Source organism: Trachypithecus francoisi, unplaced genomic scaffold (genome assembly GCF_009764315.1).
Source record: "Trachypithecus francoisi isolate TF-2019V2 unplaced genomic scaffold, Tfra_2.0 Lachesis_group0, whole genome shotgun sequence".
NCBI classification, from domain to species: Eukaryota; Metazoa; Chordata; class Mammalia; order Primates; family Cercopithecidae; genus Trachypithecus; species Trachypithecus francoisi.
In genome coordinates this window covers 185,520,961-185,539,725 of record NW_022681453.1, presented here as the reverse complement: position 1 = coordinate 185,539,725, position 18,765 = coordinate 185,520,961, and the positions used below count along the sequence as shown (strand labels likewise).

Genomic DNA, 18,765 nt, shown 5'->3' with positions numbered 1-18,765 from the left:
GCAAAAAAAAAAAATAGGTTTTTTTATATATTGATAGAGAATGCTATTAACTCAGTTTTTGCTAAAATCTTTGAAAAGCATCACTGGAGTTACTGTCTCCTGATAGAATGTTTACCACCATCAACTACCTCAACCTGTAATTCTTAAAGAAAAAGAATAAATTCAGGAGGCCCAGTCTTCCCTGACCCTGTTGGTACTCAAGGGAAGAATGGCTTCAAAATTCCTCCATGGGTTTTGCATTTCAGGCTCAAGCTACCTTCTTAATGGAAAATTCTTTAAGTGTTCTGAAAATCATAGTCCTCCCGAACTTCAGTGGAAAAGATTCATATTGTCCAGCTGAACGAGGATTGTATACTTAAAACCAGGGATGTCCTAAAATGAAAAAGTTTCTGTGGATAAAACTGGTTACACGCTGAGACTCGAATGGAGTTAATTCTGGGTAGATACGGGATTCAAGAGATTGGTCTTCATGAGGCATTTACGAGGGATTCAGAGGTGAAGGGAGCACAGTCCTTCCTGGACAGTTGCCTCTAGCCTGGTGGGAGGTGTTCCTCACACCCTGGACTCTCATGCAGGGCAAAAAAAAAAGTGAGATATCGAGTGAGCACAGTGGCTCACACCTGTAATCCCAGCATTTTGGGAGGTCTAGGTGGGTGGATCACCTAGGCCAGGAGTTCCAGACCAGCCTGGCCAACATGGCGAAACCCCATTTCTACCAAAAATACAAAAATTAGCCAGGTATGGTGGTGTGAGCCTGTAGTCTCAGCTACTTGGGAGGCTGAGGCACCAGAATTGCTTGGACCCAGGAGAAGGAGGCTGCAGTGAGCTGAGATCATGTCACTGTACTCCAGACTGGGTGATAGAGTGAGACTCCATCTCAAAAAAAAAAAAAAAAAAAAAAAAAAGCTGGGGAGGCTATCACATCAGAGAAGCTCCTGGCCAGGCGGCCTTGAGGAACAGGGATGAGTTCAGCACGTTGAGATGGAGCTGCCTTTCCCAGTTGGAGGGAAGAGCATGAGAAGGGACATAGGTAAAAGTAGAGTAGTGCAGGGGCCACTGAGTAGTAGTCCTTTCAAGACAGGACTTCATCACAGAACCACTTTCTCTGAGGGAGCTCTGCTGGAGGAAGTTTGCCTTTTGAATTGCAAAACCAGGGTTGATGGTGCCAGCACAGAACGGGCTGGCAGGGTAGAGGGTCTATGATAGAGACCTATAGGAGATAAAGATGGAGTTGAATTTATGGGAGCCTGCCTGTCTGTGGGAGATGGAAGGGGAAAGGCAAATTCAATGGGTCTCAGGTGAGGTGGGCAACAGATACCTACCAACACTCCAAAGAGACCACGTGCTTCTATAAAAGGGCACGGTCTAGTGAGCAAAGCCCACAGCTCCGGGTTTGATTTCTAGCACTGTCATTTAATACTTGTGTGACCTTAGACATTCACTTAACTCTCTCAGCCTCGGGACGCAATCTGTAAAAACAGGAGAAAGCTTGTTCCCTGTGCTTTACAGGAGTGATACGAGCATCGGGAGAAACAGTGGGCACAAAAGAGCACTGTCAACTGCTTCTTTCTAGTCAGTTATCTGGTCATGTTTCTGAAACTCCCCAGGACTGGGAACATAGCATGTGATTTTTTTAAAGTTACTTGATGAATGAATGAATACATGAATGAATGAATGAATACATGAATGAGTGAATCAATGAATAATATTCAAAGACCTCCAACTAAATAATAGTCAATCTCCTAACCGTACTGAAAGACTTTAATTGACTTTGGCGCTGTTTGGCCTGGGACAAGGCTCTGAGTTAGTAGTGATCAGTTGGTGTCGTGGTAGAGAAGAAAGCCTGTGAAGGTGGAGTCATTGTCATTATCAGCATAGAGTCCATTACGCTCTCCTTCCCCATACACCTGGAGCCAGACTTGGTCGCCCACCTCCAGATGCAGGAGCACAGAGCCGGAGGCCTGGTCCACGTTATTTTCCTGGTACTGGTCATAGGTGAAGAGCATAGCCTTGTCCTTCTTGAAGAGGCTGACCTTCACATCCTTCATATAGACTGTGATGTGGTAGGCAAAATAGTACAGCCCAGGAATGTTGCAGTGGAATTTACCAGTGGAGCCATCATAGTGGTTTTGCTGATTGTAGAAAATCTTGGTAAAGCGAATGGGCATGTTGGGGACAGTAACGTAGGTCTCCAATCCCACACTGAATGCTGAGCGGTATACATAGGCACCTTCTCCAGGTTCTCCTTTCCTGCCTTGGATTCCCGGAAAGCCTCGGGGACCTTCAGCCCCGGTTACTCCAGTTTCACCAGTGTCTCCCTTAGGACCAATAAGACCTAAGGAATGAGAAGACCTCAGTGACCACAAAGAATAGAACTCCTGCCTAGGTTGGTTACAGCCTAAATTACCATCCGTGTGGCTCCCACTCACAACCTTCTTGACTTATAGAGCAAGAAACCAATAAGAGCTCCCAAAAGGAGAGAGATGTTACCTCCTCCTTCTATATCTCCCACAGACAGGCAGGCTACCATAAACTCAACTCCATCTTTATCTCCTATAGGTCTCTATCATAGACCCTCCACCCTGCCAGCCCTTTATGTGCTGGCACCATCAACCCTGGTTTTGCAATTCTACCCCCTCCATCTAGGATGTCTCTCCTCCTCTATTCTGTCTATCCATCATTCAAGGCCTAGTTGAAGCTCTGCTTCCTCCTTGAAGCTTTCATTCTTCTTCCAGGTCCATGGTGAGTACACTTTCTCTATGCTCCATACTTTGAATACTCGTTCACATTCAGTTTGACATTTTTAGAGTAGACTTTCTTGTAGTAACCACCAACAGAGCCTTGCACATTAGACATCTTACCTAGATCAAGAGTTCCCCAAAGGCAGGATTGTGCCCTTCAGGGGGTGTGCAGGTGTGCAGTAAATGTGGTTGAATGCCACTGGATGGAATAGAAGTTAGCTAGACAGAAAGAGGAATCAGAATATGAATGCATTGGGAATAAGGATGAGGGTGAAGATGGGAAAGGGAATGGAAGAGGACATACAGATGCAGCAAAGTCAAAGTCTTGATTGTAGAGGCATCACCCATTCTCATCCTTGGAAGACCAACCTCAAATCCACTTCTAGTCACTTATGGTTTACATAAAAAAGCTTTGCTTTCTCCCTGTGTCTAGGCCTTAGTTAATAACGAATGCCTTCATATAGTTTATATCAGTCAAGGAGGTATGTGATGAAAGAAGCCAAAAACATTCTTACCTGGATCTCCTTTCTCACCCTTCTCGCCAGAGGTGCCATCTCTGCCATCACGACCTGGGACCCCATTATGGCCTGGATGCCCTGGGATGCCTGCCATCCAACCTGTGCAGGCCCCCTTGGGCAGAGGAAGGAGGACTCCGGGCCCTTGAGTTGTGGTATCCTGGCCATGACTGGGCAGAGCTAATAGCAGTAGAACAGCTCCCAGCAACAGCATCCTGAGCCCTGGAATCCACATGTGCACTGTCAGTCATGGAGAGACAGACCCCACACAGCACACCCAGTTGATACCTACACAGGACTCCATCCACCTCAGCAGAGTCCACTTCTAGGAGCTGCTTTCTCAGTATTCAACTCTTCCAGGAAGACTTTTCTGAATATTGAAGCCCACCTTAATCTCCTTCTGCCCCCAAATTTGTAATACTTAACATTATTTCTGTGTGTAGTCTCCTTTCCTCAGCAAGATTATGAATTCAGTGATTGTACAGACACTTCTCTAATTTTTCCATATCTGAGCACAGGACCAAGCATAGGGAAAGCTCCAAGAGTCGACTTGCCAAGAATCCATCCTTGAGTTTCCCAAATATGATGACACAGATTGCTCCAATCAGTGCTAACCAGCTTCTCTCCCCTGGCTCCTTTCTTCTTTTTCTTTCCCCTCTTTTCTCTCATTTTCTGTGTCTATTCCTCCTTCTTACTCTCTCATTCTTTCTTCCTCTACCCCTTTCCTGGGGCACATGTTTGACCGTTTGGTATATTACATTTGCACACACACACACACAGAGAGAGAGAGAGAGAGAGACTCATCTTGAGTTAAACAGACAACAAGAGACACATCATCCCATGAACATATCCACTGGCCCTTTGTTTGCCTGGGCCACCTTTAGCTGCCCCTCCTCCCCTGTCTAATCTCTATTCAGGGCCCAGTTCGGATGTCATCTCTTTCAGGAAGTCCTCCTTCTTCTCCATCTCACTCCTTGGTTTGTTCTTTCACCTCTGTGTTTCTCCAGTGCCCTGGTAATATAGTTTGGGTCTGTGTCCCCACCCAAATATCATGTCGACATGTGTTGGAGAAGGGGCCTGGTAGGAGGTTATGGAATCATGGAGGCTGACTTCCCCCTTGCTGTTCTCATGATAGTAGGTGAATTATCACAAGATCTGGTTGAAAGTGTGTAGCACTTCCCCTATATGTGCTCTCTCTCTCTCTCTCTCTCTCTCTCTCTCTCTCTCCCCCCTCTCTCTCTCTCCCCCCTCTCTCTCACTCCCTCTCCTGCCGCCATATAATGTGCTTGCTTCCCCTTCGCTCTTCCACCATGATTGTAAGTTATCTGAGGGCTCCCCAGCCATGCCCCCTGTACCACCTGTGGAACTGTGAGTCAATTAAACCTCTTTTCTTTATAAATTACACAGTCTCAAGTAGTTTTTCATAGCAGTGTGAGAATGGATTTATACACCTAGCTTAGCTCTATTATGCTCTATTGCACTCTGCTGTAATTTCTGTTTCACTCACCCATTTCTCCATTAAACAGCAAGAACCAGGGGGCAAAGACTAACACACTAATAGCAGAGTAAGGACTAAATAAGTACTTTTATAATGAGGAAAAGAAATCATGAGAGAGCCAGAGAAAGGAAAGGAAGGAGAAAGGAAAAGAAGAAAGGAAGAAAAACGGAAGAGTGGAAGAGGGAAGGAAGGAGGGAGTGGGGAACGTATTTGAAACATGTATTCTGGAGCCCTAGCAAACAGCTCAAGTGGCACAGGTAGTCAAAGGACTCCCTATCTCAAAATCATTCTTCAATATCCCCCTCCCAGAAAAGGGCCCAATACAGGTATAGGGACTTTTATCCCCTCTCAGATTCTGCCTCTGATCTTAGGGGGATCTTAGGCCCCCACCTCTGATTGCTGAGGTCTTAGTCTTCCCACTCTCACCAAGGGGTTGGGAGAAAGCATCTCACAGAGAGAAACAGACCCTAGGATCCTGGATTAGAGGCAACAGTACGACCCTCTGTGGGTTAATGTGGCTAATCCCAAGAATCTGATTCTAAACAAAGTGTAGTCCATGTGCTTTATTTTACCTTAAAGATTCACTATTTTTCATCAGTTTGCTTGTCTATTCTAGATTATATGAAGTCTCCAGAATTAGGTTTGTCTTCAGGACAACTGAAGATTTGTTGAAGACAAACCTCTTCCTCTGTGAGGGATGGAAGAAAGACCGTGATTCGCCTGGTATCTGGAATCCCACTCTTATGCTCCATTACCTGGGCGCTATACTGCCCTCTTCACGTGGCACAACCACTCATCTTTCATCTTTATCACATACATGAGATAAAATTTGTATATACATATACACTATATGTATATATTACATATATAGTTCATTAAAAATAGTAGTTATGTAGTTCTTTGGAAATGACAGAAAAGAAAACAATCCTCAACCCCAAGAATGTCTCTGTTTATTTTTAAACATAGTGGAAATCATACTTTATGTAAAACTTTATTCCTCTATTTTTCCCTTGTCATTTTCTAGTTTTTATAATCACTATTTGTAATGTCTCAGAGTGCTAGTCTAGTAAGTGGATATAATCAATATATATTCGACCATTTATATTGCATCAAACTTCTAGCATATTTTCATTTTTAAATATTATTTTATATTCTTTAAGAAATTATACTTTGATTTTTAAATAATATTTTAAATATCCTTAAGTATATACCTTTCCCCAAGATTATTACTCTGTTATGACAGATTCCCAGAAGTAAATTACTGGACCAAAAGTTATGTACAGTTTTAAGTCTCCTGAAACATATCCCCACATGGCAGTATATGTTATACATTAGTGTGTGTATAAAAGGGCATACCTTAACTACCCTCATTAGCTTTGGGTATTATAAAAAACATGTGTGTGTTGTCAGTTTAGTGAGCAAAAGAAATAATGGTACCTCACAGCTCTAGTTTCCTTTTTTTTTTTTTTTTGAGACGGAGTCTTGCTCTGTCGCCCAGACTGGAGTGCAGTGGCCGGATCTCAGCTCACTGCAAGCTCCGCCTTTCGGGTTCACGCCATTCTCCTGCCTCAGCCTCCCGAGTAGCTGGGACTATAGGCGCCCGCCACCTTGCCCGGCTAGTTTTTTTTTTTTGTATTTTTTAATAGAGACGGGGTTTCGCCGGCTTAGCCAGGATGATCTCGATCTCCTGACCTTGTGATCCGCCCGTCTCGGCCTCCCAAAGTGCTGGGATTACAGGCTTGAGCCACCGCACCTGGCCGCTTTTTTTTTTTTTTTGAGAGAGGGTTTCACTCTGTCACCCAGGCTGAAGTGCAGTGGCACAATCTGGGCTCACTACAGCCTCCACCTCCCGGGTTCAAGCGATTCCTATGCCTTAGCCTCCTAAGTAGCTGAGATTACAGGCATGCACCACCACTCCCGGCTAATTTTTGCATGTTTTAGTAGAGATGGGGTTTCACCACGTTGGTCAGGCTACTCTCAAATTCCGGACCTCAGGAGATCCTCCCGCCTTGGGCTCCCAAAGTGCTGGGATTAAAGGCATAAGCTACCACACCCAGCCCTTGCCTCTAAGTGTTAAGTAGTTGTTATTCATGCTAAGATTTAGTAAATATTCAAATTTCTTCTGTTTTTTTCTATTGTTTGATATAGTTAAAATTTCACTCTTTAATGTAGCTCTGATTTTTTGTTTTGATGTAAGCTGTGACCTAAGGTACTCAAATGATTTCTCCCTACTTGAAGACTAGCTGTTACAACAACTTTAACTGCATTTTTTCCTTCACTATAGATCTGATGCATTATTTATCAAACATCAGGTTCTAATATGATCTTGTAAGTAAAGTAACAATTGAGAATGAAATGGCAGACAGAGAGAAGAGAGACAGAAACAGCAACAGAAACAGGTGCAATCAGACTCAGGTGCTGCCCTTTTAGGTGTCATGAGTCTATTTAAGACCCGCTACTATCATTTATATGTACATTTGTCGCCCTCTACTGAATTTGAAGAGTTCAGGAGCGTGTTCTCAATAGCTGCTGGAAATAAAATGAGAAACAGCTTAGGTTTGACTAGTCTCAAGATAAGAAAAAAGAGGTGAGCTACATGAGAAGCCAAGGAGAGACCAGCAAAGCCCCTTTTGTATTTTAGGAGAATTCTTGTTCTGAGACTTTAAAGATTTCACGCATCTTTAAACTTCCTGACAGCTTGCCAGCTCTGCCTTTTCTTATTATGGCTTCGGCAATAAAACTGAGAAGAACTTTGAGCTCCATGCGTGTTTTTCTCCAGAAATGGGAAGAATCTGTGAGGCTCCATCCTTTTCCACTGGGAAACAGGAGGAGAGGAGAGAATCCAGAATTTGTGAATGGGTGGAGGCAGCTAAAGAAGGCCCCAGAGATAAAGGGTGACTGGGGGCTTACCCCAAAACCTTGGAGAGAGGACAAACTCAGGGGTCTCTGGAGTTTTCTGGCTCCTCCCCCTTTGATAAAAATAAAGATCCCTTTCTCCTACCTTAAGGGAACACCCTTTGTGCCCACATTTCAGTATTATGGACAGATTTCTCCACTAATAGGTGCAATCAGCCTAGGTTCCATGACAGTGGCATGGGGTAGAGGTGCTGGAAATACAAGAGCAGGATGAGCACAGGAGCCTCGGAAGTTTCCAAGACTAAGAACGGACTCCGATTGAAAAGGAAAGTTGCATTCCAACTTAATTCTGGGTGGGAAATCGGCAATTAATAACAATTGAAGACCAGTGCAAACATGCCTAATTTTCAAAAAAAAAATTCTTTCAGAATTATTTGTGTTCTTTTTTATTTTACTTATTTATTTATTTGGAGACGGAGTCTTGCTCTGTCGCTCGCATCTTGCCCTCTCCAAGTCTCAGGTTCTCCTACATGTTAGAGTCAAAAGCAGGGCTTTGGGAAGACTAAGTAGAATAAGTTTTAAAAATACCACATGAAAATTGTACTCCAAGAAACCCTCACCAATGTCAGCATTCTCATGTTCCTCACCTCATATAATCCCGTTTAGCGGATTAGGAAGCTGACACTAGAAAGTTCTGTGTAACGCTTTCGGAGGCACCGTGATATGATAGAAAGCTCACTGATTTAGAAGTCAGAACAGAGTCTCTCAGGGATCATTTCCTTAATCTCTCAGTGTCCTCATCTCTAAAGTTGGGGTCATATATATAAAATTACAAACATATAAAAATATCTGTTTTTTTAGATATTGCCATTGCTACACTTTGTTTCCCTCCCTCCCTCCCTGCCTCCTTTCCTTCCTTCCTTCTTTCCTTCCTTCCTCTCTCTCTCTCTCTCTCTCTCTCTCTCTGAGGTGGAGTCTCGCTTTGTGGGCCAGGCTGGAGTGCAGTGGCGCCATCTCAGCTAATTGCAACCTCCGCCTCCCGGGTTCAAGCGCCTCCTGCCTCACCCTCCCAAGTAGCTGGGATTACAGGCATCCACAGCCACACCCAGCTAATTTTTTTGTATTTTTAGTAGAGATGGGATTTCACCATGTTGGCCGGGCTGGTCTCAAACTCCTGACCTCAAGTGATCCACCCGCCTCGGCCTCCCAAAGTGCTGGGATTACAGGCGTGAGCCACTGTGCCCAGCCTGTTACACTCTATTTCTATCAAAAAAAAATTATTACTAAGTAATATTGAGTACTATGATCTAAAACTCAATTATGCCTATAAAGAAAACTTTTACATGGATCAAGAAGCTAAATCTCAAGTGTCACAATTCTTTGCCTTTGTAAAATGCTATTTGTTGTGTCCCTGTGGACTTAGCATGGCACCAAAAGTTCCTAAGTCTCAACTCTGTTATGTGTCCTTTAGTAACTCAGGCATCTGCTTAATTATTTTTGGTGACAAAGCTTTTGGCAACGAAGCAGTTACGCAGCTAAGTACACCCTTGAAATGTCATTTAAAAAAATTTGAGATTGTATGATTAGCTGTCAGTTAGAGCAATAAAAAATCCAGGCAGACCTTCTGATTCACCATAATCAATTTAAGATTTCTTAATATTTCTTCCCTGGCAGCATACAAAAAGGCAAAATTAATAAACAACATAGCTGTTAAATAACAAATTTTGTTACTTTTTATAAAATAAAGGGATCTATTTTATCTGTATTAAAACTAAAATTTTTGCGGACTTTTAAAATTTTTGAAAATACTGAAACGCTTTCCTCCCTTGGTATCTCATTCAATTCTCACAACTATTTTGAGAGACAGGAAATTAAACTCTGGTCTTCAGAACCCAATAACAGACTCTTGACATAGTCCAGGAGGAGAAAAGTATTGTGGTCACACATCCTGCTTTTCAATATTCCACCCCATGGGGTGAGGGATACAAGAAAAAAGTAGCATAAAAAGACTTCCACTGTAATCTCAGCACTTTGGGAGGCCGAGGAGGGAGGATCACCTGAGGTCCGGAGTTTGAGACCAGCCTGACCAACATGGTGAACCCCTGTCTCTACTAAAAACACAAAATTAGCCAGGCATGGTGGTGCATGCCTATAATCCCAGCTACTCGGGAGGCTGAGGCAGGAGAATTGCTTGAACCTGGGAGGCAGCAGTTGCAATGATCTGAGATCGCACCGTTGTACTCCAGCCTGTGCAACAAAAGCAAAACTGTATCTCAATTAAAAAAAAAGAAAAAAGAAAAAAAAAAACTTGCAGATTATGAAGCAAGTGACCTGGCTTCTAGTCTAGGCGTCACCTAACTCACTCTCTGGGTGAATTTCCAGCCTTCATTCAACCTCCCCAACTTCATGCTCTTTGCCTATAAATGTGGGACAATAATCCTCATTTAACCTATCTCACAATAGCATTGTGAGAACCAATTGATAGAAAGTATGAAGAAGTATTTTATAAACTCATAAAGTGCTCCACACGTCAGTGAAGAGAAAGGAAGCAAACAAATAGGTATGGACCACTGCTACACGGCCATCACCCCTTTAACCTCAATGTGACCACACAACTCCCAGAGGTAGGATGCAATTCCCACAGAAGAAATCCGAGGACCAAACAGGTTCAGTAATTTCTGCCCAAAGATATCAAGTAAAAGAGGGCAGAGGTGTGATCTGAAGTCCAAATGGCTGTTCTGGTTTTCTCCTGCACTGGCTTTCCTGGCAAACCTCACACAGGCATGGATTTGTCTGCCGTTAAAATTATACAAGGGGATGACCATGATGTTCTCAGGATCCTCAAGGGCCATACTGTGATCGTTTATCTTCGTGTTAAAATGTATGAGAAATTTCACTTTGACCTACTGGAATTTCAGTTGCAACAGCAGAATCCTGCGAAATGTAGGGACAGGGTCCCCTCTGGGACTGGCAGGAGGCAGAGCTGTATGGGGGAAAGAGGTCACTAAACCTGGTGCTAATTCTTCCAGCAGAAAAGAGCATTAAAGCACACAAAATTGGCCAGGCACAGTAGCTCACACCTGTAATCTCAGCACTTTGGGAGGCTGAGATGGGTGGGTCACATGAAGTCAGGAGTTCAAGACCAGCCTGGCCAATATGGCGAAACCCCGTCTCTACTGAAAATACAAAAAAAAAAAAAAAAAAGATAGCTGGGGGTGGTGGCGCCTGCCTGTAATCCCAGGTACTCAGGAGGTTGAGACATAAGAATCGCTTGATCCTGGGAGGCGGAATTTGAGGTGAGCTGCACTCCAGCCTGGGTGACAGAGCAAGACTCTGTCTCAAAACAAAGCATACAAAATCCTCAAATGTCAGAGTCAAAAGGGGCCCCCAAAATCACTTCCCTCCTGCCTTGCTTTTACAAATGGGAAGGCTGAAGGGAAGGAGTAGGAATGCACTATAGAAGCCAGCTACCATGCTAGATTTTACACACTATTTATTTTCATCTTTACAATAACTCCATGAAGGAAAGAAATGACCCCAACTTTAGAGATGAGGAAACTGACAGATTAAGGAAACGATCCCTGAGTGACTCCGTTCTGACTTCCAAACCAGTGAGCTTTCCATCACGTCACAGGGCCTCCGAAAGCATCACACGGAGCTTCTCAGACTCAGCTTCCTAATCCACTAAATGTGATCATGTGAGATGAGGAACATGAAAACACTGACGCTGGCGCGAGTTCCTTGGAGTGGAATTTTCATAAGGCATTTTCAAAATTGATTTTACTTAATCTTCCCATAGCCCTGCTTTTGACTCTAACATGTAGGAGAACGGGAGACTTGGAGAGAGAAAGATGCTAGCTAATTCAACCACTGGATTGAATTATATCAAACTCCCATTTTTAAAAGTCAAAATAGGCTGGGCACAGTGACTTATGCCTGTAATCCCAGCACTTTGGGAGGCCAAGGTGTGTGGACTACCTGAGGTCAGGAGTTTCAGACCAGCCTGGCCAACATGGTGAAACCCCGTCTCTACTAAAAATACAAAAATTAGTCGGGCATGATGGTGGGCGCCTGTAATTCCAGCTACTTGGGAGGCTGAGGCAGGAGAATCACTTGAACCCATGAGGCAGAGGTTGCAGTGAGCCGAGATTGTGCCGCTGCACTCCAGCCTAGGTGACAAGAGTGAAACTCTATCTCAAAAAAAAAATAAATAAAAATACATAAAAGTCAAAATGTAGAATATTGGCAGTTTCACACGGTGCAACCCAATAATAAATGGCATAACCAGGAATCAACTCAGCTTTGCCTAGCTCCCAGGAGTTTTGCCCGAGAGCCTTCACTCAGCTCTGGGAGAGCTGTCAATATCTCCATGCCCAACACACACACCTACCCGCACCCATACACACACCTCCACCTACGCACGTGCACACCCACACACCACATCCACACATCCACACACATATGCACCACCCCCACACACAATACACACCCATCCACATGAGCACGCACACACACACACACACGTACTCTCAAGGAACTAATAAAACAGAGCATCCCCCACCACCACATTTTTAGGATAAGTCTCTCTCCACATGATGGCGTTTCTGATGGAAATTCCTGATTGACAGCATCTACTCTCCAAAAGACATCACCTCTTGACTTTAGCTGTATGGCTGGGGCCACCGGTCCACTGGCTTGACTTTAGCCGTATGTCTGGGGCCACCGGTCCGCTGGCTTGACTTTAGCCATATGGCTGGGGCCACCGGTACACTGGCTTGACAAGTAGTGGAAAGTTTGTCCCTGCAGCCACCTTAAAAAGAGCAAGGATATAATCCCAGCCCTTTGGGAGGCTGAGATGGGAAGACTGCTGAGCCCAGGAGTTTGAGGCCAGCCCAGCCAACATAGTGAGACCCTGTCTCTACAAAAAATTTTAAAAAATTAGGCAGGCATGGTGGCACACACCTGTAGTCCCAGCTACTCAGGAGGCTAAGATGGGAGGGTCACTTGAGCCCAGGAAATCGAGGCTGCAGTGAGCTGCGATTGCACCACTGCACTCCAGCCTGAGTGACAGAGTGAGACCCTGTCCCAGAAAAAAAAAAAAAAAAAGGAGCCAGTCTTGTGTCTATTCTTTTTTTTTTTTTTTTTTGAGATGTAATTTTGTTCTTTTTACCCAGGCTGGAGTACAATGCTGTGATCTCGGCTTAAGACTCCTCAGCTGGGCGCAGTGGCTCACGCCTTTAATACCAGCACTTTGGGAGGCTGAGGCAGGTGGAACATGAGGTCAGGAGATTGAGACAATCCTGGCCAAAATGGTGAAACCCCGTCGCTACTAAAAATACAAAAATTAGCTGGGCGTGGTGGCGCATGCCTGTAGTCTCAGCTACTTGGGAGACTGAGGCAGGAGAATTGCTTGAACCCGGGAGGCGGAAGTTGCAGTGAGCCTAGATTATGCCAAAAAACTCCTCAAGACTTAAGGAAGAGTGGCAGCAGGGACTGCTAAGGAAGCTGCAGGACTCCCTGTGTACCACTGGCCCTCCTGAACCAAGCTGACACCATCATGCTCCTTCTGACATATTCTGCTAGCATAAAGGTACCCCCATCTCCCCAACTGAATTAGGCAGAGCTGGCCTTCCTTCTAGTGGAGTCCCTAGGAGTGAGTTGGTGCCACCCTTTGCGAGTCTTGATCTAAAAACCAGAACCTCTCCAGACCAGGGATCCACGTCCTCTAACACAAGAGAGGCTGATCTAACCTATAAAATCCCTCCCACTCTGACCTTCACCATCTACAGCTCAAAACCATGAGGACGCCTCAGAAACAGCACTCCCTGGGGTGACCGGGATTAGGCTTTACAAAAACCAGGTAGATCCAGTTTCTTCTGTCAGAAAATGTTTTTTTAATTACAGTTTTTCATAAGTTCCAACTATATGCCAGGCTCTTCTCATTTTATCTCATTAGAACCAACCTACCTTCCTTCCTTCCTTCCTTCCTTCCTTCCTTCCTTCCTTCCTTCCTTCCTCCCTCCCTCCTTCCTTCCTTCCTTCCTTCCTCCTTCCTTCCTTCCTTCCTTCCTTCCTCCTCCTTCCTTCCTTCCTTCCTTCCTTCCTTCCTCCCTCCCTCCCTCCCTCTCTCTGTCTTTCTTTCTTTCTGACACAAAGTCTCGCTCTGTCACCCAGGCTGGAATGCAGTGGCAGGATCTCACCTTACTGTGACCTCTGCCTCCCAGGTTCAAGCGATTCTCCTGCCTCAGCCTCCCGAGTAGCTGGGATTACAGGCACCTGCCACCACACTCGGCTATTTTTGTATTTTTAGTGGAGGCGGGTTTTCACCATGTTGATCAGGCTAGTCTGGAACTACAGACCTCAGGTGATCCGCCCGCCTCGGTCTCCCAAAGTGCTGGGATTACAGGTGCGAGCCACCATGCCTGGCCTCATTAGAACCTCTTGATTACCTTGTAAGATATCCCCATACCTACAGATATCCCCAAATCTATAGACATGTCACAGTCATCATTGTATCTCGTGAACCCAACCCACTGTCTGGACCATAGGATCTGCTCAGTAAATATTTGCTGAATAGAATGAAGTGGCAGAGCTGGATTCCGGTCTGAAGTCAGCACTCAGCTTGACTTTTCTCAAGCTGCCTTCACATATGCTTCTTCCTTTGCCCTACCTGGTCAAGCTAAGAGGCAATGTATTCCCTGGTCCCCCTTAATCAAATTGGACTTCATCTGTGGACAAACCCTCCCACCTCACTGACCCTAACTTTTCCTCAGTAGGTATCCTGCCACAGAGAGAATGGGGAAAAATCAGAATGGTTCCAGGCATCTTAGAACGAATGCCTGAAATAACCCTTTCTCTCTTGGGGTTGTGGGAGAATTGAGGAAGAAGCCCAGTGCATACCTGCCTCCACCAGTGCTGCTCTGACCAGAGTATCCACCTATATCCACTCCCACACTGCTATGGCCAGGAAAGCCTGGGTGATCCCAGACAGAGGCTATGCATGCACCCTTCACCCAGCCTGGAACTTCACAGAATTGCTCTTACCCTCTGGTATGGAATCAGAACCACAGACTGCAGTCAGAATGGAAGTGAGGAGGAGATGGCCCAGCCTCAACAGCCTGGTACTCATGGGGGCAGGCAGTCCCCACCTCACGATTGTCCTTTCCCATTGGCTGGCTTAGTGAGGGCCAGAGGCCGGTGGGCAGGCACATGTCCCTGGCAGCTGCCCACAGCCTCCACCCTAGGGAACCTGGTGCAACCCAGCTTGGGCTTGGGAAGCCAAGTGGAGCTTCGGTCAAAGCACTTGTGTCTCCACGCCTTGACCCTTATTTTGCCTCCTACAACAGCAACAGAAGATGAGGCAAAGGTCAAAACCACAGCAGGAAAACAAGATTTTTTTTTCCTGCAACTGACAGAGAAACATCCTAATGTAAATGAAATCTCAGTGGTCCAGGAGGCCTCCCCCTCCCATAGATTTGCCCTAAAATAAGTCAGGACACCAATGATCACATCACAGTCTTGCTCATTGTGCGTAATTAAGTGTGAGACTGCGTAAGTTCAGACAGTAAGTGCTTCAGAAGGGAGCACTCTCAAAGGGTCTGCAATCAGGTAAGAAATGGAGCACATCCTCCGCTCTCTGGCCTGGACCCTAGATTTAGGAAAGACTTTGCATATGAATTCTGAGAACTGGGCTGTGAGGAAGTTCCTGGAGTGGTGTGGGGCTTGGCAAGTTAAAAAGGCCCTGAATTCTAAAAGCTTGTGGCCTCAAATCGCAATTTGAATCTAATATAATAGAAAACTTACATAAAATGTGATATTGGAATACCATCTTTCAAGATTTTTTGGTTCCAAAATTCAGCATAAGATTTTGACAGCTACCTTGGGGTGTGTGTGTGTATGTGTGTGTGTGTGAGAGAGAGAGAGAGAGACAAAGAGAGAGAGAGCCTGTTTTGCCAGTTCCTTAAGCATATATACGCCTATTCTGCCTCTTGTGGAACCCAGCTCTGGCCTAGAAGCGGCCGAGAGAACTGGAAGCTGCCTCCCACTTAGGTGTTCCTAGAAAGTTTAGGCTTGAAGTGGCAACATTCAACACCTCGGACTTCCTTGGCACACTGATGGTTTGTTTTTGAAGGGCAGGATCTGAGCCGGTTCTTGCAAGCCACACATTCTGATGAATTAAATTATGACCCCAGCAAGGGCTTAGGATGTCAGCAACAACTTCAACAAGACATCCAAAACAGAATTTTCTCAGACAGAGGCAGCACAAGTGTCTGCCTGCCCCCCAAATGTCATCTCCGCAGTCCACAGAGAGCCTAAAAATCTACCAGTAAAGTCAAATCCACCATTAAAGTAAAGTAAAGATCTGATCTAAAGCCTTGGCTTCCTGCTATTGTCCAAATATTTCAAGAGAAGTCACATTAGGCCATTGAGATTAGAGACATGAGAGACTTTCCAAGGTCCCCTGGCTTAGATAAGTGGCCCACGAAAATGAGGTTCCATATAGTTCAGCAGGCTGATTGAACCAAGAAGACAACAAAGGGAAATAGAAACAATTCTCAATTATATCACTGCTTTATTTTGTTATGGTGTTTTCCTATTTATTTTTGGTTTATGTTACTGTCTGTTGCTACTTATTAGAACATAAACTTCAGGTCAGGTGCAGTGGCTCATGCCTGTAATCCTAGCACTTTGGGAGGCCGAGACAGGCAGATCACCTGAAGTCAAGAGTTTGAGACCAGACTGGCCAACATGGTGAAACTCTGTCTCTACTAAAAATGCAAAAATAGCCGGGCATGGTGGCACATGCCTGTAGTCCCAGCTACTTGGGAGGCTGAGACAGGAGAATCACTTGAACCCAGAAGGTAGAGGTTGCAGTGAGCTGAGTGCACCATTGCGCTCCAGCCTGGGTGACAAGAGCGAAACTCTGTCTCAAAATAAAAAAAAAGTAAACTTCAGGAGAGCAGAGATTTTGCCTATTCAAAGTTGTATCCCTTAGTTCCTAGAACAGAACCTGGCACAAAGTAGGCAATAATAAATGTTGAATTAATGAATAAATGAATGATCATATTCAACTTTCCTTTTGAGATAACTATTATTGTCTTTCATTTTACAAATAATGAACCTAGAGTTCAATGAGGGTAAGTAATTTGTTCAAGGCACAAGTCTAGGATTTGAACCAGATCTGTCTAACTACAAAATCCCTATGCTTTCTAATTCCTCATGTCCTTCACCCGTCCTGACAGACTGTGAGGCCTCAAGGTTGATGTATGTGCTTCAGGGTAGTTTCAGGGCTGGCATAAAAAGTATTTTCTTTGACCAGGCACAGTAGCTCATGCCTGTAATCCCAGCATTTTGGGAGGCTGAGGCAGGCGGATCACTTGAGGTCAGGAGTTTGAGACCAGCCTGACCAACACGGTGAAACCCCGTCTCCACTAAAAATACAAAAAAAATTAGCCGGGCATAGTGGCAAGCACTTGTAATCCCAGCCACTCGGGGGGCTGAGGCATTAGAATCGTTTGAACCCGGGAGGTGGAGGTTGCGGTGAGCTGGAGTTAGCGCACTCCAGCCTGGGCGACAGAGCAAGAATCCATCTCAAAAAAAAAAAAAAAAGTATTTTATTCTAACCTTATAAGAATGCAGCTGGTTAAGGAAGGCTTTAGCTATTGCATAAGGTGGAATAACTTTAGCCCCGCAATCGCATCAAGACTGTGCTGGGGCCTGGCTGTCGGTCAGTGACATTGTGAAAGCCTAGCATTTTGTGAGGCCTCAGGGAAATCTGCCATCCACCGCAAAGGCCGTCATGTGGAAAGAGGCAGTTCTGTGGCACACTGGTTTGAAGACTGTAATTGAAAAATGTTCAATCAGAAATGCCTTGAGGCTAGTCTTTTTCCCAGGACAGAACTATTACTGCCTAGACCAAAATAACAAAATAAATGCAATAATTTCCTCCAGGGTACTGTAGCTACAGGTCAAGCCCCTGTTAGCATGTGAGTTGGGATACTGAAACAGGCCAAATCACTTAGTTTATCTTAAGTATGGTTAAGTATTGCCATATATTTTTGCCTAATTATGATTTTTAAAAATAATCTTTTTTTTTCTTTTTTTTTTTTTTCTGAGACGGAGTCTCACTCTGTCCCCCAGGCTGAAATACAGTGGCGCGATCTCGGCTCACTGCAACCTCTGCCTCCCGGGTTCACACCATTCTCCTGCCTCAGCCTCCTGAGTAGCTAGGACTACAGGCGCCCACCACCACTCCCAGCTAATTTTTTGTATTATCAGTAGAGATGGAGTTTCACCGTGTTAGCCAGGATGGTCTCGATCTCCAGACCTCGTGATCCACCGCCTCAGTTTCTCAAAGTGCTGGGATTACAGGTGTGAGCCACTGCGCCCTGCCAGAAATAATCTTAACTGAAGTAACCAAGCATAAGCACTGTATTTTGAAAAATAAAGATTGGAGCAAGATGGTAGAGTGAGCATGTCCTGCAGCAATGTACGCAATCCCCAAATCCCTAGAAATGGCAAGAAAGGAGAACATTTCTTTTTCTTTTTTTTTTTTTTTTGAGACGGAGTTTCACTCTTGTTGCCCAGGCTGGAGTACAATGGCATGATCTCAGCTCACCACAACCTCTGCCTCTCTGGTTCAAGCAGTTCTTCTGCCTCAGCCTCCCTAGTAGCTGGGATTATGGGCATGTGCCACCACGCCTGGCTAATTTTGTATTTTTAGTAGAGACGGGATTTCTCCATGTTGGTCAGGCTGGTCTCGAACTCCTGACCTCAGGTGATCTGCCCGCCTCGGTCCCTCAAAGTGTTGGGATTACAGGTGTGAGCCACCACGCCTGGCCAGGAGAATATTTCTTTATGTCCTCTGAAGACATAGCTACAGCGGTACTTCTTCCAAAGTACCTCAGATGATAAAAATTGAACTATCTGGTTTGCTACTGCATGCTTTGGACTGTCACCTCCTGCCACCAGCCAGAAGGCCATCATGATTCAAGCCCAGTCAATGAAGGCAGGCACCCCTGCATTCATACTTTTTAAAACCTGTATCCTTGGACCACTCCCGATACTAAAAATTATACTAGGCAGGGATTTGTTACAATAATTTTAGAAAGGCTAGAGAAGCAAAGGGAGATGGTATTGCCTAAAGACCAGGAAT

General features: G+C 44.9%; 1 protein-coding gene across 2 annotated transcripts; it reads right to left on the bottom strand.

The window, feature by feature from the left end:
* Positions 1–880: 880 nt before the first annotated feature.
* ADIPOQ (adiponectin, C1Q and collagen domain containing) lies at positions 881–14,719 on the bottom strand. 2 transcript variants are annotated; one of them, XM_033213008.1, is made up of 4 exons: positions 14,655–14,699; positions 5,327–5,442; positions 3,257–3,478; positions 881–2,335 (listed from the first exon to the last, which is right to left on the bottom strand). In XM_033213008.1, exons 3-4 carry the CDS (start codon positions 3,468–3,470, stop codon positions 1,815–1,817), a joined length of 735 nt encoding a protein of 244 aa, XP_033068899.1. In that variant the 5' UTR covers positions 3,471–3,478; positions 5,327–5,442; positions 14,655–14,699; the 3' UTR covers positions 881–1,814. The 2 variants fall into 2 exon arrangements, with proteins under 2 accessions (XP_033068899.1, XP_033068898.1); XM_033213007.1 differs by lacking the exon at positions 5,327–5,442 and having other exon boundaries at positions 14,655–14,719.
* Between the last annotated feature and the right edge of the window lie 4,046 nt (positions 14,720–18,765).

Excerpts from the sequence above, each read along its gene's own strand:
- ADIPOQ (XM_033213007.1), bottom strand. The coding sequence starts at position 3,470 with ATGCTGTTGCTGGGAGCTGTTCTACTGCTATTAGCTCTGCCCAGTCAT. Across the intron at positions 2,336-3,256 it reads GGGTGAGAAAGGAGATCCAG|GTCTTATTGGTCCTAAGGGA; the intron begins GTAAGAATGTTT and ends CTCATTCCTTAG.